Genomic DNA, 24,394 nt, shown 5'->3' with positions numbered 1-24,394 from the left:
AAAATTGATTTTTTGTTTTTGTTTTTTTTGCTTGATACGTCACCGTTTGGAGGATCCCAGCCCCCACCCTTCTCTTCACTCTCGGAAGAAAGTTGAAAGAAAGTTTACGAGTTAGCTAAACACAAAAATCAATGTGAGAATTCCCACAAGTAACCAAAATGAGATAGTTTGTGACTTATATAGCCACCAAACATAAATGATGACTTTAGGGGTCAAAAGCCATTGAAATGACAAACACACCCTTACTAATTAGTAATAAAAATAAAAGAAAAATAAAATTGACTTTAGGGGTCAAACAATGGCTCTCTCTCTTTCGAATTCAGCAACAATGACTCTCTCTCTCTCTCTCTTCGAATTCACCTTCTTCCTCATAAATGACTCTCTCTCTCTCTTCGAATTCACCTTCTTCCTCATAAATGACTCTCTCTCTCTCTTTCGAATTCAGCCAACAACTCTCTCTCTCTCTCTCTCTCTTCGAATTGAGCTGATTCCTCATAAATGAAGTTATCTTCCTCAGCCATGAGAATTTCGCATGTTAAGGATTCACCGTACAAATCAATAAATGTGATAGTAAATGCAAATGTTAAGGTAGGTTGGTGAAGAAATAGATGAATATTTGGGTGTGTGTTCATTCTTCATCTCTTTCTTTGTTTTTTCTATCGAAAACCCACGAAAATTCTGAAAAAAGTATCGATTTTTTATTTGGAAAAGCTTGGGTCGGACGAAATTGTTTGGGCATTCTGATTGTATTTAGGTATGTATGTTAAATTCATAGCAAATGTATTAATTGTATGTTTTATTTTCTGATTTTGGTGAGAAAATTTCAGTACACAGTAGCCTCTGCGTAAATGACACAGTTAAGACTATATTGGAATCAAAATCGAGATTTATTGTTGCGTATTGATAAAATTTAGTTTTTTCACGTCTAAGACCACGTTGAGTGTGAAAAATATAAAATAAATGCTTGATTTTGAGGACACAGTTGAGAGATATGAAGGTGTTCTTAGCTACACAGTTGAGCTAAATTGCACAGTGTAAATAATATGCACAGTTGAATAATATACACAATTGGGAGATATGAAGGTGTTCTTAGCTACACAGTTGAGCTAAATTGCACAGTGTAAATAATATGCACAGTTGAATAATATACACAGTTGACTATAATACTTAAATAGTTGTATAATAATAAAATTCACTAATCAATACTATTTAATTTATTTAATTTAGCTAGTTAATTAAATTAATACGTGCACAATAATTGATTCTATTTGTACACGTTTGATCAAAATCAACCGTATAAATGTTGTGCACATTTGACTATATACACAGTTGACATATTATTAATGAATTATCTTAATTATTTCTTATTAAAATTTAATTAATATTTAACTTTGTTAATATATCTAGTTAATTAATTTACTAATTAATCATATTATTTAATTTTATTATAATATTTATTTTGAGCACATTTGACTATAATGCGTACACAGTTGATTCATTTTGTACACGTTTGATCAAAATCAACCGTATAAATGTGTGCATAGTTGAACAATATACACAGTTGACATATTATTAATTAATTATCTTAAATATTTATTATTAGAAATTAATCAATATTTAACTTTGTTAATTTATCTAGTTAAATAAATTACTAATTAATCATATTATTTAATTTTTTATTAATTAAGTTACATATTTATTTATTATTATTATAATATTTATTTTGAGCACACTTGTCAATAATGCGTACACAGTTGATTAAATTTGTACACATTTGATCAAAATCAACCGTGTAAATGTGTGCATAGTTGAACAACATACACAGTTGAGATATTATTTATGAATTAGCTTAAATATTTCTTATTAGAAATTAATCAATATTTAAATTTGTTAATTTATCTAGTTAATTAAATTACTAATTAATCATATTATTTAATTTTTAATTAATTAAGTTATATATTTATTTATTAATATTATAATATTCATTTTGAGCACACTTGACTATAATGCGTACACAGTTGATTTAATTTGTACACGTTTGATCAAAATCAACCGTATAAATGTGTGCATAGTTGAACAATATACACAGTTGACATATTATTTATAAATTAGCTTAATTATTTCTTATTAAAATTAATTAATATTTAATTGTGTTAATTTAGATACTTAATTAAAATACTAATTGAGCTTATTATTTAATTTTTTATTAATTAATTTATATATTTATTTATTATTGTTATAATATTTATTTTGCGCACACTTGACTAAAATGCGTACACAGTTGAGTTTAATTATTGTGCACAGTTGAAAACACATTTACTAATTTATATGCACTTCTTTTGCAGATATGTCATCAAGACGTGTAGCAATTCGCCATGGTGGTCATTGGGAGAGATCCAATTACATAGGTGGTGACGAGGTTCTTTTATTCATGCCTGTGGGTTTGTTATCCTATGATAATCTAGTACGAGGGATTAACGAGCAACTGGATTGTGATGAAAGCGCCTCTGATTATTTGTTTCATTATCTGACGAGCATGAGCGATGGTAGGAGAACAAAAATTGCCTTGAAAAGTGATACAGATTTTTTTCGACTGCTTTTGGAACAGAATGACTATCCAGTAGTCTATGTTGTCAAGAAAGGCAAGCAGCCAACCGGAGATGATGGATGAAATGCTTAGGCTATTTGGCATTCAGATGGGCTACAAGTTTGCTTTGCGGTCCAGGGATATTGCTCTAGAGATGATGTATGGTGGGTTCGAGCAGTCTTATCAGAGGCTCCCGACTTATCTATACTTGTTGGGGGAGCGTAATACTGGGACCATATATGATGTTCAGACTACTCAGACGGGTGAGTTCCGCTACATGTTTTTAGCTCTTGGACAGTCTATTCACGGCTTTCAAAATCATCTTAGGCCTGTCATTGTAGTAGATGGAACCCACCTTAAAGGAAAGAACAAAGGGGTTCTCTTTGTCGCAGTTACCAAAGACGGTAACGAAGGGGTCTTTCCACTTGCAATTGGTCTTGGTCCGATCGAGAATGACGAATCATGGACATATTTTTTCTCGATGCTACGTGCGAGCCTAGGAGATCCACCGGATGACTTACTGATCGTGTCTGATCAACACACGAGCATCCGGAGTGCCATTGAGTCCATATACCCGAATGTTGCTCACGGGTTGTGCTTTTATCATATACAGAAGAACTTGGCGCGATTTGGCCGTCACGTAGCTGAAATATACAAAAATACAGCCTACAGTTATCGACATGAAGTATTTAACTTGAGTTTTGCTGCTTTGGAAGCCCACCACCGGGCGGGTGCTTACAAGAGACTGACAGATATTGGGATTGAAAGGTTAGTTTTTTTATTCACATACTGTACACAGTTGATTCACAGAGCACACACTCAATTGAATTCTTTATACACAGTTGATTCACATAGCACACAATCAATTGAATTCTTTATACACAGTTGATTCACAGAGTACACAATCAATTGAATTCTTCATACACAGTTGACAGATTATTATTTATTTAATAAGGTGGGCAAGATCGAAGTGTCCGGTACGGCGCTACAGTTTTATGACGTCTAATGCAGCTGAAAGTATGAATGCTCGATTGTTATGGGCGAGACGTCTGCCGGTTTGCGCCATGTTGGAAGTGTATCGCTCAACTGTAGAACAATGGTTTGACCAACGACGCGCAGAAGCTTTAGCCAGAGACCACGAGATGACAGAGGAGGCTTTCAGAAAACTATCTTTATCTGTAGAATCGGGTCGTCGCTATACTGTTCGGGGAACAACGACACATGTATTTAAAGTCGAATTAGAGAACAAGACAACCTTTGTTGATCTACAAAGCTGGACATGCGATTGTCGTGAGTTTGATTTGGACATGATACCTTGTCGTCACGCTTGTGCTGCTATACGGTATCTCAGTTATTTATTTCGTATAATGTTTCCAAGTTATTGATCTTTTTTACAATTGATCCTTTTTTATTTTTTGTTTTTATTTTAGGCATGCCAACCTCAACGTCTATGACTTTGTGGGACGTTATTTCAAACAACATGCCTTATTACAAACTTATGCAGCTCGGGTAGAGCTAGTTCCACAACCTGACACGTGGGATGTGCCGACTGTTCGCTATTATTTTCACCACGCCGCAAGTATACGGTGTAGTTGCAATATAAGGGAAGCAAGGTCGTATTCCACAAGGATTGGTGAATTTAAACTTCTTTACACTATTAATAAGTTGTTTTTAATCTATTTAGACAACCAAAGTTCAAGAGGTGTTGATAACTAAAACAAAACTAAATAAAGCAAGAAAAGTAAATAACAATAACATAAACTTAGTGAATAAATTGGGGAATGACTCGAATGAAAGTTATCCTAGGGACTAGATTTCGATGGATCGTAATGAACTTCAATCTAAATCAATATAAATCTTGATATGGCCTACTTATCTAGGGCGATCTCCCCACTAGTTTTAGCCCCCTCCCGGACGACTAAAACAGTAGATTACGGGTCATAATTGCCGTCCCCGGTCAATTTCTAACCTATAACTCCCAAGAGCACAAAAGATCAACAAGCCCTCACCCACCTCTCAACCTCCCGGTTTATTGAGATGATATGTATCAAACTCCTAATCTATTGTAATTATCCTCTCCCGATTCAAATCACAAATTAGAAATGCACAAAAGGTGGCCAACCAATCATACAAGAGATAAATCTAGGACTTGAAAAGATAACAATAAGCACAATCAAGATATATATTGAACAAAGAAATCAATCCATTACAAATCCATCTAATCTAATCCCTAAGATAAGAGATTTTAGCCAAGCATATTCATAATAAAAGCAAATCTCAAGTCATAAGAAAACATAAATAAAGATATAGAGAGATAGAGATTCATAGACAAATCCTATAATCTTGATCTTCAATCATGTAGTCTTGATGAGCTCATTTCCAAGTCTTCCCCTTCTTTATTTGATTTTGGTGTTGTTTTTGTGTGTGGAAGAGAGAAAAAATGGTAGAGAATGGAGGCTAGGGTTTGGGATTGGAGAGTTGGGGAAGATGAAGTGGGTGTGTGTGGTGAATGAATGGGGAAAAAAAGAGAAAAATGGAGTTTTGAGGCTAAAATCGCGTTTGGGGTCCATTTGGGGGAGCCCCGCCCTTTTCCCGCGGTCACGGCCCGCGTCCGCGGCCTTCAAACGTGGGGGATGCTCAGGGGACCCGCGGTCCCACCCCGCGGCCGCGGGTGGTGACCGCGGGTGTCTCCTGAGTCGGGAACAGCTGACCCGCGGTCTTACCCCGCGGCCGCGGGTGGTGACCGCGGGGGTACTGGGCGTTTTGCACAGTCCGCTCGTTTTGCTCCGTTCTCCCTCGTCCGGACTCGGATTTGGTCGCCGTTTGCGCTCACGAATTCCTCTCGAGACGTACTTCAATATCATATCTTCAAAATCCTCCAATTAATCCTTGATTTTTCCTGAAATTACTCCAAAACTACACAAAGATATCAAATCTTCATAAAACTAAATATTCGGGCACAAACAAGCATTCACAAGCAAAACATGAAGGGAAATGACAACAAAACATGTGGAATTGAGGTACGAAAACCATGTTTGTCAACCCCCCCAAACTTAAAGTGTTGTTTGTCCCCAAACGACGAAGAGAAGAGAAATAAAAGTAAACAAACATGTAAGCATGAATTGGTGTCATTTCAAGGGCTTCAACAATTTTTCAAAAAATCTTTAAAAAGTGTATCACAAGTAGAAATGCATTCCAAGAAATCACAAGTGATGAAGAGTTCAATATTATGGCCTCCAAGCTTGAATCCTCACAAATGTGGATGTTTCAATGATGCACTCAACTCTCAAGTGTTTAGATTGGACGTGTTTGCACTCAAATTGAACCATGTATGCAATCTACCATAGGCTTGCCATTTATCCTAACTCTCTATACTTCAATGTGTTATAAATAATGATCAACAAGGGCTTTCATAAGGTTGTAATGAGGGCTCTTTGGTGAAGTGAGGTGTTTTTAGGCAAATGACTCATATCCCACAATCTAACAATCACAATGAACAAGTCAAATTCACCATTTCTCTTTTTTAATCAATCAAAAACCAATATCCCCACATTTCTTCTTTTCACCCTTAGTGATACTTATCATGATATGATTCAAAAGGCAAATCACTCCCCTTTATGCTCTTTTATTCACATTCATTTTTATTTTTTTTTATTTTCTTTTTCTTTTTCTTTTTAAGCTCAAAGGGAACTAGTGATTTTCACTCAATCAAAGCTTGATAAGCAATTTCAATCATTTCCCAAACATTTTTATCAAAGTAACCACTAACAATCTAAGTTCTACCCATCATTGGTTAATTCAAAGAAATGCTACAAGGCATAAAGAGGGTAAACTAGGATCATATGAGAATTTGGACACAATTTAAGTCAAGTGGCTAACAAGGATGGCCTTAAATCACTTCAATATTAACAACACATCTACTTTTATTTTCAAGAGAGGACTCATGGCAAGTTCTAGAGATCAACACACATGCTCAAATGATTTACACTCAAGAACAAAATGAGATTGTAAATGTATGACAATCAAAGGCTCAATTCTCACAAGCTCATTTTCGTTTTCAAGTTCTTGGAGGTACAACATTTAGCTCATTTGTCACAAGTTCAAACTCTACATGCAAAATCAACAAGTGAAACACAACAAATTCTTTTCAAAAACAACATTCATATCATAAGCCCAACACACATTTCATCCAACTCATGTTTTTCAACAATCAAGCTCAAAAATAAAAGACAAGGAAAAGCTCAAAAACATAGACAAAACTAATTATTGTAAAATAACTAAACTAAAGTAACTAAACAAGAAAAAAAAATAAAATAAATAAACAACGGATAAATGAGATAAGTAACCCGTCTTCACCCTCCCCCCAAACTTATTTCACACAAAGGAGAAATAAATTTGGACGAAGAAGAAGAAAATGGCTACTTGTCTCGTACTCACAAGGAAGGTGGAGGCTTAGGCGGTGGCCATTTCTCATCAAATTTGTATGCTCCATCCACCGCGACCCAAAAATATGGTGGCTTTGCAATTCTTGAGACATCACGGGCGTCATGGTAATCTCGTTCACCATCTAAAGTACCACAACACTCAAACAATTCCTTATTAGATAAATCAAAATGAAAATCAAAAGATGAAGATAAATAAAAGTGAAAGAAGCAAGCCTTCATAGAATCGCCCGTGTCGAGGTAAGGATCGACAAAATTTTTGACTTTGCTTTCTTTAAAGCTTGTGAAATCTTCATCTTTTTGGAATTGAAGAGGTTGTGTCGGAAAAGTTGGGCTCTCGACTTCAAGGGGTTTGGAGAATTGATCCTCATCTTCTTCATACTTTTCTTCAACTTCTTGAGGCTCTTCACTTAGCATTAGCATTGGTTCCTCATACAAGGTTCCATTTTGAAGGCTAATGGTCATACACAAATCATCAATTCGCTTTTGATTTTCCATAGTGGTAGCCAAAGACCTTCTTTGCTCTTCTAGCATAACCTCCGATTTTGCTAGACTTTTTTCTATCCAAGCTTGTGTAGCTATGAAGCATTGAAGGAGATCGTCTTTTGAATTTGATTTCTCCTCTTGATAGTATCGATTTCCCCCTTGGAAGCCTTCTTGAGTGGAATAAGAAATTTCATAATTCCAACTATTGAAATGGTCCTCATACTCCAATGGTGATTGCCACTCCATGGCATTGCACCCCATGTCATAAAAGTCACCATAGGAAGGTGTTGGTTGGAAGGCTTTTTGGATCATTGGTTGCCTACAATTTCTTTTGGCTTCCAAAACACGCAACTTAAGTTGCATCAACGCCAATTGTAGTTGGAGTTGCTCAACCAACTCATTCCTTCCATCATCCATTTTTGGTGCCGCTTTTACGGTTGTGGAGCAATTTTCTCTAACAAAAACAAATAAACATATAAATAAACAAACATAAAAACAATATCTAAATTAGATAAAAACAACTTTTCACAATATCAAAAGTAAAAACTCAACCAATCCCCGGCAACGGCGCCAAAAACTTGTTCGCTATTATTTTCACCACGCCGCAAGTATACGGTGTAGTTGCAATATAAGGGAAGCAAGGTCGTATTCCACAAGGATTGGTGAATTTAAACTTCTTTACACTATTAATAAGTTGTTTTTAATCTATTTAGACAACCAAAGTTCAAGAGGTGTTGATAACTAAAACAAAACTAAATAAAGCAAGAAAAGTAAATAACAATAACATAAACTTAGTGAATAAATTGGGGAATGACTCGAATGAAAGTTATCCTAGGGACTAGATTTCGATGGATCGTAATGAACTTCAATCTAAATCAATATAAATCTTGATATGGCCTACTTATCTAGGGCGATCTCCCCACTAGTTTTAGCCCCCTCCCGGACGACTAAAACAGTAGATTACGGGTCATAATTGCCGTCCCCGGTCAATTTCTAACCTATAACTCCCAAGAGCACAAAAGATCAACAAGCCCTCACCCACCTCTCAACCTCCCGGTTTATTGAGATGATATGTATCAAACTCCTAATCTATTGTAATTATCCTCTCCCGATTCAAATCACAAATTAGAAATGCACAAAAGGTGGCCAACCAATCATACAAGAGATAAATCTAGGACTTGAAAAGATAACAATAAGCACAATCAAGATATATATTGAACAAAGAAATCAATCCATTACAAATCCATCTAATCTAATCCCTAAGATAAGAGATTTTAGCCAAGCATATTCATAATAAAAGCAAATCTCAAGTCATAAGAAAACATAAATAAAGATATAGAGAGATAGAGATTCATAGACAAATCCTATAATCTTGATCTTCAATCATGTAGTCTTGATGAGCTCCTTTCCAAGTCTTCCCCTTCTTTATTTGATTTTGGTGTTGTTTTTGTGTGTGGAAGAGAGAAAAAATGGTAGAGAATGGAGGCTAGGGTTTGGGATTGGAGAGTTGGGGAAGATGAAGTGGGTGTGTGTGGTGAATGAATGGGGAAAAAAAGAGAAAAATGGAGTTTTGAGGCTAAAATCGCGTTTGGGGTCCATTTGGGGGAGCCCCGCCCTTTTCCCGCGGTCACGGCCCGCGTCCGCGGCCTTCAAACGTGGGGGATGCTCAGGGGACCCGCGGTCCCACCCCGCGGCCGCGGGTGGTGACCGCGGGTGTCTCCTGAGTCGGGAACAGCTGACCCGCGGTCTTACCCCGCGGCCGCGGGTGGTGACCGCGGGGTACTGGGCGTTTTGCACAGTCCGCTCGTTTTGCTCCGTTCTCCCTCGTCCGGACTCGGATTTGGTCGCCGTTTGCGCTCACGAATTCCTCTCGAGACGTACTTCAATATCATATCTTCAAAATCCTCCAATTAATCCTTGATTTTTCCTGAAATTACTCCAAAACTACACAAAGATATCAAATCTTCATAAAACTAAATATTCGGGCACAAACAAGCATTCACAAGCAAAACATGAAGGGAAATGACAACAAAACATGTGGAATTGAGGTACGAAAACCATGTTTGTCACCGACTTCAGTATCTGGCTACATTATTCGACCACCGGTCATTAAGCGACAATCTGGACGACCGAAAGACAGCAGAGCTCAATCACATCTTGAGAAATCGTCGTCCACCACACCGCGTCAAATCTGTGGCAGGTGTAAAGGCCATGGGCACAATAGGAGATCATGCGCGGCATCTCTTCCTACCGAGGACGTGGACCCTCAACCACAGAAGGGCCGACAAAAGAAGAAGTGCAGTATATGTAAGAGTACGGATCATACGAAGAAAAAATGCCCTCCTCCTCCACAAGAGGACTGTTAGCAATTGTGTATGCATTCAACTGTGTACTCTATTTGAGCGACTGTTATTGTGCACCGGATAACTGTGTATGCATTCGACTGTGTTCTATCATTGTGCACTGTCATTGTGCACCGTATAACTATTCCTTTTTGCCGATTTGAGGGCGTTTGGGCAATGGAAATTAAGAACTTGAACATCCTAAGTTAATTTCAATGGTTAACAAATCAAATTGAATACTTATTTTTAATGAAACACGTGTAAATTACTAAGATGCTATTATATGTACACTAACATATACACTTACTACACTTAAGTTACATATGATATATGTTCAATATGTTTGAGCGAGTGATGGATATGAACACAATTAACTCATTTTATTGAATATAATGTTTACCAATACATTTCAATACTTAATTTCACTTAATTGCATCTCAATTACTAAAATATGCCCCGTTTAAAGGGTAGTTAGCCCGCAGCTGTGTATGCATTCGACTGTGTACTATCATTGTGCACTGTCATTGTGCACCGTATAACTATTCCTTTTTGCCGATTTGAGGGCGTTTGGGCAATGGAAATTAAGAACTTGAACATCCTAAGTTAATTTCAATGAAAATTAAGAACTTGAACATCCTAAGTTAATTTCAATGGTTAACAAATCAAATTGAATACTTATTTTTAATGAAACACGTGTAAATTACTAAGATGCTATTATATGTACACTAACATATACACTTACTATACTTAAGTTATATGTGATATATGTTCAATATGTTTGAGCAAGTGATGGATATGAACACAATTAACTCATTTTATTGAATATAATGTTTACTAATACATTTTAAATACTTAATTTCACCTAACTGCATCTCAATTATCAAAATATGCCCCATTTAAAGGATAGTTAGCCCACAAATGTGTATGCATTAAACTGTGTATTGTCATTGTGCACTATTTTACACAATTGAAGAATCGTACACACTTCAGAATTTGGTACACAAATGAAAATTGGTGCACAGTTTATCCAATTTGTACACATGTAATTTAATTTCCTTAATTAATTAGTACACAGTTCAGTGGAAGACTCGTACACACTTGAGAATTTGGTACACAGCTGAAAATTCATGCACAGTTCATCCAATTTGTACACATGTAATTTAATTTTCTTAATTAATTAGTACCTAGTTCATTCAATTTGACCACAGTTAATACAATTAATACAAATGAAAATTCGAAAACAGTTGAAGACTCGTACACACTTGAAAATTTGTGCACAGTTAATTAGCACAAATGATGTAATAAGTGCATAATTGATAAATTCAAAATATGTGCACAGTAGGTAAATACGTACACAGTAGCTAAATACGTTCACAGTAGCTAAATACGTTCACAAAAACAGCCCACAATCCAAAGCAGAGTTCAACATCCAACCTAAATATCAAATAGTAAGAGAAAATATCCGACGAGCAATACGATGCCTATACTGGGACAAGTATATCTCGTCGATAGCCCCTCGGTGATGCTCTGTGCGCGTCAAGAGACGATCAAGTATCATGGTGCAAAAGGGGCCGCAACTAACCGAGTCCGTCTGACAAAATTGATCACGCGAAGGCATCACGGTCAATGGGATCTCGTACAGTTGCTCCAGTTTGGAATCGTGATGCTGCCAGTAACCTGCCTGCCTCAAGAGTCGGGGAAGGAGACGAGTAATACATTTCAATTCCGAAGTCCGAGCGGCTAATGAAACCCCGACCTCAGTGTCGTACTTGAAGGCCAAAGAATTGTACAACTCTACAGTCCATTCGTGCAATAGTACACGGACGATGACCCAATGACGACCACCGACATTACATATGATAATGACCTACATTACATATAGGAATTTGTGTTAGTGTTTCAATGATAAAAAAATTGACAAAGCATTAGAAATACATACCTGATTCGCCTTCCCCCATTTACTCACGTCTGTCACCAATCCCTTCGGTGGAGTCCAATAATTGTACAGGCTTTTCACACCAATACCAACTCCACTCGGCTTTGGTCTGTGGAGTTTTTCAAACTCAGTATGCAATACCAGCTAAATATGTAAAAATGAGTTAGATTCAACAAAAAATATTTAAATTGCTAAACAAAAGAATATCAAAGATTTTTGATACTTACATTGAAATCACATCCAAAAATTACTGTCGAGTTATCTTTCACCGCCGAAGATATGCTATTTTTCTTCCTTAATCTCTCTCTCATATAGATCAAATACAAATCAATGATCTGCACAGTTAAGCAATTTAGAATGTGCACAGTTGAATTAGAATGTGCACAGTAGAATTAGAATGTGCACAGGTGAATTAGAATGTGCACAGTAGATAAAATTAAAATAATACCGTCCCGGTGAACTCGGCAGAGCTATCCTCAATGACATCAAATGTGGAATTACTCAGCTCATGCCCAGTAGAGATAACCTTAAGAGTTTCATCGGCATCCTTTGATCGAAATTCTTTGTATAGCCTTTTCAACGCAACAGGGGTAGTAGGAGCACAACCAATCGCACCCGACATGTACGGGCTCCTCAACGCAGCAGAGGGCAATTGCACTCGTGGAGCCAAAGCCAGTACTCCGCAAGACACATCCTCATCCGTGGGAAGCATATCTTCCTCTGGATCAGGGGAAGGCTCACGAGTTGGAACCGAAGGCGTCTCAGGCTCGTTCTCGGCCTGCTCCTCCACAACCTGCTCCACGGGCTTCTCCAAATCAACCTCCAGTCGCTCATTCACCACAACCTGCTCCACCTCAACCACCTCCTCGGCAGCCTGCTCCACCTCCACCTCGACCTCGGCAGCCTGCTCCACCTCCACGTCCACAAGAGGACTGTCTGCAGTTGGAATAGCTCGACTCACTGATTGAGTCGCACTGATGGAGGGTGACTCATCAGATCTCTTCGCCACAATGTCAAGAAATTTATGCGCGAGACGGGCAATCCAACCACTCTCCAAGTCATCCAACGGTATGCGAGGAGCTACTCTTCGAGCCAAGCGGTCCAAGTGAGCCTCCTCGTCATCTGCATGCTTGCATGGCAATCCATGCAAGCAACAAGAAGTAGATGGTTGTGGTGGCTTTGGAGAATGTGTCCTCTGCCACTTCTCGGCGGCTGCACTACGGCGTGAAGAATCGCTGAGTCGGCGGGTGGACTTACGTGCAGTCTAACGCCCTGGCTCCTTTCTTCTCTTCCTATTCGGTCGCTCTTCTTCAGACCTCTCAATGATTTCAATGTCTTCATCAACAAGTTGTTTCTTTGCTGCATGCCTCTTCGAGGGCTCAAAGGTAACCGCCATGTGATCATCTCTCCTAACGCTCACATAGAACTCCTGGGCTTCCTCCATAAGAGTAGGAACCATAGGCTCAATCGTCAGCTACACAAAATCAATGAAATGTGTTAACAATTATCAACTGTGTATCAAGTAATCAAATGTGTAACAATTATCAACAGTGTATCAAGTAATCGACTGTGTAACAGTGTAATCAATTTTGTGTCACTGTGTAACAGTGTAATCAACTGTGTATCAAGTAATCAAATGTGTTAACAATTATCAACTGTGTATCAAGTAATCAACTGTGTAACAGTGTAATCAATTTTGTAAATGTATTCAACTGTGCAACCGTGTATCACTATCGAAAAACATAACAAAAACTCAATACCAATAAAACAACTTTAAGAAAGGTTACCTGACGATCGAAAAACTCAGAAAAATCATCGGAAGGAGCAGCATGTGTGTCCCAATGCTGACAACGAGGAATGCCCATTTCGCTGTCACGCTTCCCACAAGTGTTTCCCAATTTTGGTATCACCTCATAGGACCATATCTGCAATGCCCACACAGGACCGAAGATATGATACGTCTTTCTACTATTCTTGATGTAGTTTGGATGTTTCACCACCACACTCAATTGATGGCATAAAATAGAGAAAGTGTAGGATCCCCATGGAAAACTCGCCCAACCATCTTCGTCCTCTACTAAGGCCCATACCCAGTCATCAATCCATATGCTATCTCCACGACAAATCAAAAGGTTATATAGGCATAGTATGTTGGCAGCCTTCAACAAATCCTCCGGATCCTTCAATGATCCGGCATTGAAGTCAAATTCCAGGCCGCAAACCCTCACTTTTTTGCCTTTATAATGGCGCGTGTAGAGGCTGCTCTCGGGGACGACATGGTCATCTTTATGGTCGAAGCCGGAAGGGCCGAACCTAAGACCCGTGACCAAGGCGTACTCCTGGGCGGTGAATCTAATCTCACGTCCACCCACAAAATATCGCTTCTCGAACTCTGAGAAGCTTTCGTCAGTTATTTCCCGAGCAATAAGCTCGGACAGCGCATTATTGGCGCTAGCCAAGCGCCTCAACTGGACCAGCCGTCCAAATACGCCCTCTAGAAACCTTTCTTCTAAGGCATGACCACCAACGTCGTAGAGTTTTTTCCTAATTCGATTGACCACCTCAACTCGCACATAAAGATTTATGCGCGCTTGGTATCCTTGCATTTGTTGCCTAACCCATCGAAATCGGCGCTGCAATGAAAAAATAACAACAATTAAGCATAATCACTTCAACTGTGTACAAAAACGTGTAACTATGTACTCACAAGTTCAACTGTGTACTAAGTATTGATTGTGCCCTCATTTGATTCAACTGTGTACAAATTTCAATTGTGTACAAGAAATAAATTGTTCATTATTCGATTCAATTGTCCACAAAATCAAGCATAATCACATACATTGCTTAAAAATTACCCCCAAATAAATTACCCTATTCAACTGTGTATTAAAAGTGCAACTGTGTACAAGTAATAAATTGTTCATTACTAAGTATTGATTGTGCCCTAATTTGATTCAACTGTGTACAAGTAATAAATTGTTCATTATTCGATTCAATTGTCCACAAAATCAAGTATAATCACATACATTGCCTCACAATTACCCCCAAATCAATTACCATATTCAATTGTGCCCTAATGTATCAATTGTGTAGAACCAATTTCATTAAATCAATTGCAATATCTCTTCAAACACCACATGCATTGTAACACAAATCATCTAAACAACACCAAATCCTCATATTACAAGTTTACAACTCTCAAATAGTCAAATTCGACCTGAAAATAAAAACCAATAAAAATTGAAAACTCACTTCTCCAATGGCCGTTTGCTCTTCTGATTGTTGCTCCGATGGAGCAGATGCCGTCGCCGTCGTGGATGGTGCTTCAACAGCGGTGGTGGGCTGCTCCGATGGAGCAGATGTCGTCGCCGTCGTGGATGGTGCTTCAACGGCGGCGCTGGGGTGCTCTGATGGAGCAGATGTTGCCGCCGCCTGGGATGTGGTGGTGTGCTCCGATGGAGCAGATGTCGCGGTGGTGTTGTGCTCAACCATCTTTACCCAGAGAGAGGCGAGCGGCGAGAGAGAGCCCAGACGCGAGAGAGAGGCGAGCGGCGAGAGGCGAGAGGCGAGTGGCGAGAGAGAGAGGCGACGGGCGAGAGAGAGAGGCGATTTCTGGGAGGGAGAGAGTTGGAGAATATGAACCGCGAAGAGAGAGAGTGTGTGACAATGACTGCAATTCAAATCATGTACTCTTATTTAGGCTTTAGTTTTCTTTTATTTTTATTCAATAATTAGTAAGGGTTGTTTTGTCTTTTCAATAGCTTTTGACCCCTAAAGTCATGTTTTATGTGCGGTGGCTATATAAGTCCTAAACTATCTCATTTTGGTTACATGTGTCTTTCTCCCAAAATCAATTTACTGCCATTGCTGAAACTTGAAAGGAAGATTACAAGTTGAAGATGGCAGCTTACGCAGCTCTAGTTTCTCTTCTCAACACCGTCGACAACATCCAAAATCATCCTCACCTTTCTCATTGCTTTCTCCACAAACAGATTCAAACTTTAACCGCAAAGCTCGATTCCTTGCTAGCTTTTGTGGAGAAGTACACTTCTCAATCTCATGGAGAGTTGGAGAGCCAAATAGCTTCAGCATCTCACGCCGCTGAAGATGCCATCGAATCTCACATTGTGGATCATATTCTCGCCGGATCTGCCGAGAACACCCCGCCGTCGTTGCTGGATCTGCAGAAATCAATACAAGAGATGGATTCCATCGAAGAAAAGCTGAAAGAGGAAACTAGATCGGAAGATCTGCAGCCAACGTATTCGACGCCTGCTCCTCCATCGACCGAAGCTGTCACAGCTAGAAAGTCAACTACTATGGTAGGATTTGAAGAGTATTGGGAAGAAGTTATGGATAAGCTTACAAGCGACCAACGCCAGCGACAAATTATCCCTATCACCGGTATGGGGGGAATCGGTAAGACTACTCTTGCCAGAAATGTTTATGAAAATTCAACTATTGTACAGTGCTTTGATGTGCGTGGTTGGGTTACTGTCTCTCAAGATTACAGTGTTAGGAAAATTCTCTTCGAAATTCTGTCCAGTTTAGGAGAATCCACGCGTGAAATGGATGAGAGAACGGAATATGAATTGAGTGAGAAGCTTCATAAAACTTTGTTTGGTAGGAAATATTTGGTTGTGCTGGATGATATATGGAGCATTGATGCTTGGAAGAGGGTTCAATTTTTCCTTCCTGATAATTACAATAAGAGTCGGATGATTGTGACTACCAGGCAATCGGATGTGGCTAAAGAGTTTAGCGACTCTGCACTTGCGCTGCAGTTGCTAGGTGAGGATAAAAGTTGGGAGTTGTTTTGTCACAAAGCATTCGAGCAACGAGATTGCCCTTCTGAATTGGAGACAGTTGGAAGGGAGATTGTTCGGAGGTGCAAGGGGCTCCCTCTTTCAGTTGCTGTGATTGGGGGGCTTCTTGGGAGATCTTCCATGACGAGAAGATATTGGGAGATCGTGGCAGAAGATATTAGCTCGGCTCTTGATTCTGCTGGGGATAGTCAATACCAGAACTTATTGTCTTTGAGTTATAGTTACTTGCCCGCTTGTCTAAAGCCATGTTTTCTTTACTTGGGAATATATCCAGAAGATCACGAGTTTCGTGTTTCCCGACTCATTAAACTTTGGATTGCTGAAGGACTTCTGAAGCCGAACAAAGAGCTGAACTTGGAAGAGATTGCTAGAGGTTTCATAAAGGATCTTGTTGATAGGAACCTCATTTTGGTTTGTAGTGTAGGGTCTAATGGGAAGCTCAAAACTTGTAGAATTCATGATCTCCTGAGAGATATCTGCATAAGGGTTGTTGAGAAGGAGAAGTTCCTCAGCATCATCACCACGAGGGTGCACGACGCTCCAAGAGACATGAACATGGAGCGTCGCATTGTGAATCACGGGAAGTATTCTCCCGGTGGAGTTCTTGACACTCTGGAATCCACAGCACTCGCCCGGTCTCTGATCTGTCAGAGCCCAGCTCTGCTTCCATTCAAATCTCGAATGCTGAGAGTGTTGGTCGAGGCCTACGGTGACTCTCTAGCTCCCACTTTCCAGCAAGTCAATTTGAGGTTACTCGCCTATGAATCTGTCCGCGCACCATTTGGTTGGATCCGAACCTACGAGCTCCCCCCCTCTGTTTCCCTCCTGTGGAATGTGCAGACGCTGATAGTTGACAGAAGCATTGACAAAGTTGTCGCGCCATCTGAGATTTGGGAGATGCAGCGGCTCAGGCATCTCGAGTTCTACAGAATCTGGCTTCCTGATCCTCCTCCCAGTGAAGGCGGATGCGTTCTGCAAAACCTACGGACAGTTAAGACCGCGTTGGACTTCAAATGCAGCGAGGAGGTCTGCAAGAGAACGCCCAACATCAGGAAATTGAAAATCTTCTATCAAGATTTCTCTGAAGAGACTCGAGAAAGTTCACATTGTCTCCACAACATCTGCAGCTTTGACAGACTTGAGTCACTGTCGTGCTGCTTCCACACAGTGCCAAACCGCGATGATTTGCTGCAAAGCTTGAACTTCCCAAGCTCACTCAAGAAGCTGACGCTGCAATACTGCGAGCTTCACTGGGACGACCTAACAATCATCGGTGCATTGCCCCATCTTGAGGTTCTCAAACTGAAGTGCCAAGCTGTCAGGGGGCACCAATGGTGCCCAGTGGAGGAGGGATTCGCCCGTCTCAAGTTTCTCGAGGTTGATTCGTGTTACTTGATTAAATGGGATGCGGATGACTCGTGTTTCCCAGTTCTGGAGACGCTTGTTCTTGGCGGGTTGTACAAACTGGATGAGATCCCTGCTGATATGGCAGACATAGCAACGCTGCAAAGTGTTTGTGTGGTCGAATGCAGCGTTTCTGCGGCCATCTCGGCGCTCAGGATACTGGAACAGAAGTTGGATAACGGTGACGACGACCTTAGAGTTCGGATTGGGTTTAGGGAGAAGGCGGAGCTTGAGGAGTTCAAGGAGAAGATGAAATTTTATGACCTTTCAGACCTTAGTTTTCAAGTTGATCGTCTGTAATTTTATCCTATTTCTACAGGGCTGAATAACTCTACAATAGAGTGTACTTCACTCTATTGCAGAGTTAAAATGTGGAGTTTCTTCATTTTTATTTCCAACAATCAATTTTATATTTCACTCTACAATAAAATATTCCATTTTTATGCTTTTTATTTTTAAATTATTTTATCAATTTAATTGTTACACTCTGTAAGTCCACAAAAAATAATCACTTTTTGTCATTTTTAAGTCTGTCCACAAAAATTAATCTATTTTCCATTTTATTAATATATTGATAAACTAATAGTTTATTAATTTATTGATAAATTAATACCTTTTTAATTTATTAATTTATAATGTGTAAAGAAAAATGAAAGATAATATTTAAATTAAATAAATGGATGTAATCGTCAATTCATTGTGACTGATATTACTAGAGATTCTAATGATGATCAAGGTGAAAATGATTCAGCAATAGATTCATATTTTTACAAGTTATCATAATGTTCATAATTGTAAATTTTAACAACTAGTATTAATAATATTAACAGGAGCTATATTATTCATAAAGGGATTCTCTGAAAAATTTTACTTAATTAAAATTAGGGTTAATAGTGTTTTATGTTCCGAACTTTCAGCATTTTCCATAAAATATTCCGAACTTTCATTTTCTATTAAAAAGTCCCGAACTTTCAACTTTTTTCATAAAATATTCCGCAATACAAAATTTGGTGACAGAAAGATAACTTATCTCGCGCGGATGAAATATTTTGAAAATCTTCATTGTTGAAAAACCATATTAGGAACCATCATTGGTGGAAAATGTTGAAAGTTCGGATTTTTTTGTTATCTTTCCATTACCGAATTTTGTATAGTGGGACATTTTATAGAAAAAAGTTAAAAGTTCGGGACTTTTTAGGAGAAAATGAAAGTTCGGGATATTTTATAGAAAATACTGATAGTTCAGGACATAAAACACTATTAACCCTTAAAATTAAGGGTTAATTGCCGGAAAAACCATATACTTTTTCAAAATTTGGTTTTTTCCCATGACAAAAAAAACCTGAACAGAAATACATAAATTGAACAACTTATTGCATATTTCCCCCGCGTCTGTTTTCCGGCGATCTCCGATGGAGGTCCGATCCAACGTGGCTGCCACCTAACCATAATTTTCCACCTCACCCTAACACCTAATGTTCCACCTCACCTCAACCCAAAACCCTCACAGCAGCCCTAAGCATCGAAAATTCTCCATCTTCTTGCCACGGCCTCGGCGAATTTGAGGATGTGCTTGGTGATCCCGCAGGTGAGGCCGCGGAAGAGGGTCTCCGGAATGGTGGGGTGGGCCGGGAAGACGGAATCCAAGAGATTCCGCTCGGCCGGAAACTGGTCCTTGGCGAAGGTGGTGAATTCGGATGAGATCGGAGGTGATGTCGGCGTCGTCGGCGGTGTATTCCTCCAGCAGCACCTTCAATTCCCCCTCCAAATACGACATGGCGCGCTGCACCACGCTGCCGGCGCGGTTGATCGTGTAGGCGTACTTGTAATCGGATGCCAAATTGGCCAGCGAATTCGACAACGACGTCACGCGATCCACGGCGTCCAGGAACCACGCCGCGTCTTCCTCTCTCAGGCGCCTCCATTTCACGTGGCTCTCCATCGAATCGTAGCCGTCCATTTTCTCCTCCACGAGCATCAGGAATTTCTCCATGACGATGGGCGCGGCGTCGCCGCCCGACTCCAGCGACGAGATGTAGCGGTCAAAAAATATGAAACGACGTCGTTTAATTGCCGGCGATGACACGCTGGAATTCCGATTGCCACCTCTGATTCAATTTCGCCGGAAAACGGACGCGGGGGAAATATGCAATAAGTTGTTCAATTTATGGATTTCTGTTCAGGTTTTTTTTGTCATGGGAAAAAACCAAATTTTGAAAAAGTATATGGTTTTTCCGGCAATTAACCCTAAAATTAATGATCTTTTGAATTGACCAAGATTGAAACATAAGAAATTTATTAATTTATAGAGTTTTTTTTTTAATTTATTGAGTAATATTTTAAAAAGAATTTACTATAGTTGTAGAATCAAATAGACCAAATTATTAATTGAAAAATGAAATATAATAGATATTAAACATGAAAAATAATCAAGATAAAACAATCTCAAATATGTCTTTATCAGGTACTAGAATGCAATGACAAAAAATCACAATTCATCAATTTGAAGACGATAGCTTGCGAGGCCCTCTAGTTCCAGCTTTGCCCTGAATTCCGCCACTTCCTTCTCTTTTCTGAATCCAACTCGAATTACACAGTCCTCCTTCAGCATTCGAGCTGCTGAAATGGCTGCAGAAATGCTGCATTCAAACACAGAAATATTTCCAAGTAGAATTCCCGCATATCCTATTTCAGAAGGAATCTCATTCAGCCTGTACAATCTACGAAGAACGAGTTTCTCCAACCTAGGAAAGTGGCTAGACTCTGAAAACCAGTAAATGAGATAGCAGGAATCAATTTCAAGTATCCTCAGAGAAGGGAACTCCCCTTCAACAGTTTCCCACTTGGCTCCTCTAACTGATTGGCATTTCAATTTGAGAACTTCAAGATTAGGGAGCGAACCAATGACTGACATGTCATCCCAGTGAAGCTCACAGTCTTGCAATATCAACTTCCTGAGTGAGATCGGGAACTTGAGGTTCTGCACCAAATCATCCCGATCTGGCACTCTATGGAAACAGCAGCTTAGTGATTCCAGCTCGGTAAAGTAGCCAACATGATCGATACAGTACCAAGAATTATTCTCACCTTCCCCTGAGAAATCATCATAAAAGATTCCAAGCTTCCTAATGTTTGGCATTCTCTTACAGACCTCTTCACTACAGTTGAAATCCAGTGCCGTTCTGAGTGTTTGTAGGTTTCGTAGAACTAGGAGATCATCATCATCACTTGCAGGAGGTTCAGGAAGGCGAATCCTGTTGAAACAAAGATGCCTAAGTTGTGGCATCTCCCAAATTTCAGATGGTGCAACAACTTCCTCAATGTTTCCATCCATTACTAACGTCTGCACATTCCACAGCAGAGATATAGATGAAGGAAGCTCGTAAGTCCGGATCCAACCAATCGGGGTACATATAGATTCAAAGGCAAGGAACCGCAAGTTGACTTGTTGAAGAGTAGTTTCTAGTGAATCACTATAAACCTCAATCACTACTCTCAACAGTCTTGATTTACATGACAGCAGAGCTGGACTTTCACATATCAGAGTGCGGGCTAGTAATGATGATTCCATAGCATGAAAGAATTGAGAATCTTTATCACAGTCAAAAGCTGAATAACGGCGCTCATTATACATGTCTGCCAGAGTCCAACGTGTCTTCATGAGAGAAAGAAACTTCTCATTGTAAACATTACTTAAACATAACTCTCTCACAAGATCAAGAAGTTTGCAGTTTTTAGGCTTCCCATTTAATCCTCTAGTGGAGACAACAATGAGGCTCCTATCAATGAGCTCATTCATGTAACCCTCAGCAACATCTTCTAATGTTCGGCCTACATGTGGTTTTAGGAATCCCTCACCAACCCAAAGTTTAATGATCCGGGAAACACTAAACTCCTGGTCCGCAGGAAATATTCCCAAGTAAAGAAAACAAGGCTTCAAATAAGCAGGCAAAGCATTATAAGACAACATGAATATGGCATGCAATCCATAATCCGTCAGCACTGAACGAATATTTTGTGCAACATGCTCCCAGTATTCTCTCGTCATTGATGATTCTCTAAGTAACGCCCCGACCAAAGTAACTGCTAAAGGGAGTCCCTTGCAGTATTTAGCAATTTTCTTTCCAATAGCTTCCAATTCAAGAGGAACACCTTCATCTCCAAATACACTTTGACAAAATAGGTCCCAACTTGTACTATCATCTAAAAATTTCATCGCAATGTAGGAGAAGCTTAACTGAGAAGCTACATCTATTGACCAAGTGGTGATAATGATTCGACTCTTATTGTTATTGTCCGGAAAGAAATATTTTATTTCATCCCAACATTTCAAACTCCACATGTCATCTATTATAATTAAGTATCTCCTACCCGTTAAATATTTGTGTAACCTTTCACCCAATTCATCTACAGTGGATTGAACTACTTTATTGGTGGATCCTATTAGGCAAGAAAGAAGTTCAAGGAGAAGCCCTCTCACGTTGTAATCTTGAGATACACTAGCCCAAGCACGAACATCGAAATGTTCTTTAGTGAGAGAAAGTTCATAACATTTTTTAGCTAACGTAGTCCTACCAGAGCCAAACATACCAACAATTGGGATTATATACCGATTAAATGTACCACCAGTCAGCCGATCCAAAAGTTGAGGAAGCAAATCATCAAATCCCACCATAAGATTCCTCTCAGAACTAACACGTCCGGCTCGAGAAGGTGGCGTGGGTTGCTGGACTTGGTATGGCCTCTCCTCTCCAACCTTAGCAGCTTCTTCCTGTATAAGACTCATACCTTGCATAATCATCTGCAAATCCATCGAGAAAATTGGAACATTTTCCTGGAATCCAGCATGAAGTAGATCCACTACGCGCGTTTCAATTACATCCTCTGCTGCGTGAGCAGCTGATGCGATTCGCCTCTCCAAACCTTTAACTTCTTCGCTTGCAATTCCGACGCCCTCTACGAATTCCAGCAAGAAAGCTAGTTTTTCGCCAAGAGATTGGATCTGGTTGTCGTCGAAACAACTGGAGAGGCGAGGATGATTCCCGATCTGCTCCAGATTATTCATGAGAGAAACAACAGCTGCGTATGCTGCCATCTCTACCAAAACAAATCAGTCAACGGAGGAAAGTGTTTAGATCTGAGCTCTATTTCTGCAAATTATGCGCAACTTTCAACTCAAGCAGTGTTAAGAGTAAACGCGGTGTGGAAACAAACCAAAGTCGTCTGCTCAATTATTAGAATTCTTTATTTACTTGACAACTGTTTTTTGGCTGGTAGGTATAATGTAAAAACGTGCGAGCAATAGATTACACTTCGCGTTTGATTCCGTTGTTGTGATAAATAAGATTATTAAGATTGAAGAGGTGATTAAATAATTCAATTAATTTTAGAGTGATCAATAATTATTTATTTGGGTGATTAAATGTGGGCTTGAATTATCAATCATGCAAATCAAGCACTTGATTAATATGAATTATTTTATTAATTAATCATACCTTATCACTCAAATTAAACGTCTCTTAAGATTGTATCGCATATCAGATGATGCAAGTTTGAAGAAAAAATTGATAGATAATATGTTGAGTGAAATTGAATGATTATGATTGAATTGATTGTGGAGTTATGTATAAATGAGTGGTTATAGTTAAAAAATTAAAGTGAGGTTATGTCCTAAAATAGAAGTAATACACTCTTATGGAACAGACGAAAATGAAAAATGTGAGACAAATGAAGTAAAAGTTTGGATTTTTTTTAAAGGTTAATAGCTTATAAATATACTAATTATGGATTATATTGATTAATTTTAATTTTTACCACAAACTTAGATTTCTAATGTTAAAAAATATATAATTGATTTATTAATTATAACAATTTTAACACAAATTTAATTTTCACCTAAATTAAACTAATGTGACGTCGGAATGTCAATTATGAACAAATCAGACGCTTACAAAAAAACGACATCATGAACACATAATCTCAACGTCGTCATTTCTTTGAAAAACTAAATATCAAGTTGAGATATCGATATTGAGATCAATTTCGTTCTATTTGATACTAAGGCCATTCGAAATATAAAAGTTTTAAAGCTATGTTTGAGTTTAATTCATATCGTTAATTTCAGAGTTAATTTATCAAAGTCAACTTTAATTTGACCAGAAATAGAATTCAATGTTATAAACTAGAGAGAAGCGAGAGAATAGAGAAGAGAATACGTATTAAGTGTATTCCATATGGAGGCTAAAGGCCTCTATTTATACAAGTAGGAAGCTAGGGTTTTAGGGAGGTTTCTTGGTCAACACACATAAGATATATCTTATAGATATATTTACAACACTTCCCCTTGATTGACCAATCCCTAAAACAAAAAA

At 38.9% G+C, this 24,394-nt stretch overlaps 2 protein-coding genes across 2 annotated transcripts; one reads left to right on the top strand and one right to left on the bottom strand.

The window, feature by feature from the left end:
- The first annotated feature begins 23 nt into the window (after positions 1 to 23).
- On the top strand, positions 24 to 18,475 carry LOC130999267 (putative late blight resistance protein homolog R1A-10). Its single transcript, XM_057924775.1, has 2 exons — positions 24 to 133; positions 15,649 to 18,475. Exon 2 carries the CDS (start codon positions 15,693 to 15,695, stop codon positions 18,321 to 18,323), a length of 2,631 nt encoding a protein of 876 aa, XP_057780758.1. The 5' UTR covers positions 24 to 133; positions 15,649 to 15,692; the 3' UTR covers positions 18,324 to 18,475.
- A 2,036-nt stretch (positions 18,476 to 20,511) lies between these two features.
- Positions 20,512 to 23,118, bottom strand: LOC130998716 (putative late blight resistance protein homolog R1B-16). Its single transcript, XM_057924126.1, has one exon. It carries the CDS (start codon positions 23,116 to 23,118, stop codon positions 20,512 to 20,514), a length of 2,607 nt encoding a protein of 868 aa, XP_057780109.1.
- Between the last annotated feature and the right edge of the window lie 1,276 nt (positions 23,119 to 24,394).

This window comes from Salvia miltiorrhiza, chromosome 8 (assembly GCF_028751815.1).
Source record: "Salvia miltiorrhiza cultivar Shanhuang (shh) chromosome 8, IMPLAD_Smil_shh, whole genome shotgun sequence".
NCBI lineage: Eukaryota > Viridiplantae > Streptophyta > Magnoliopsida > Lamiales > Lamiaceae > Salvia > Salvia miltiorrhiza.
Note: the sequence above shows the minus strand (reverse complement) of the source record. Positions and strands in the feature narration are given on the sequence as shown.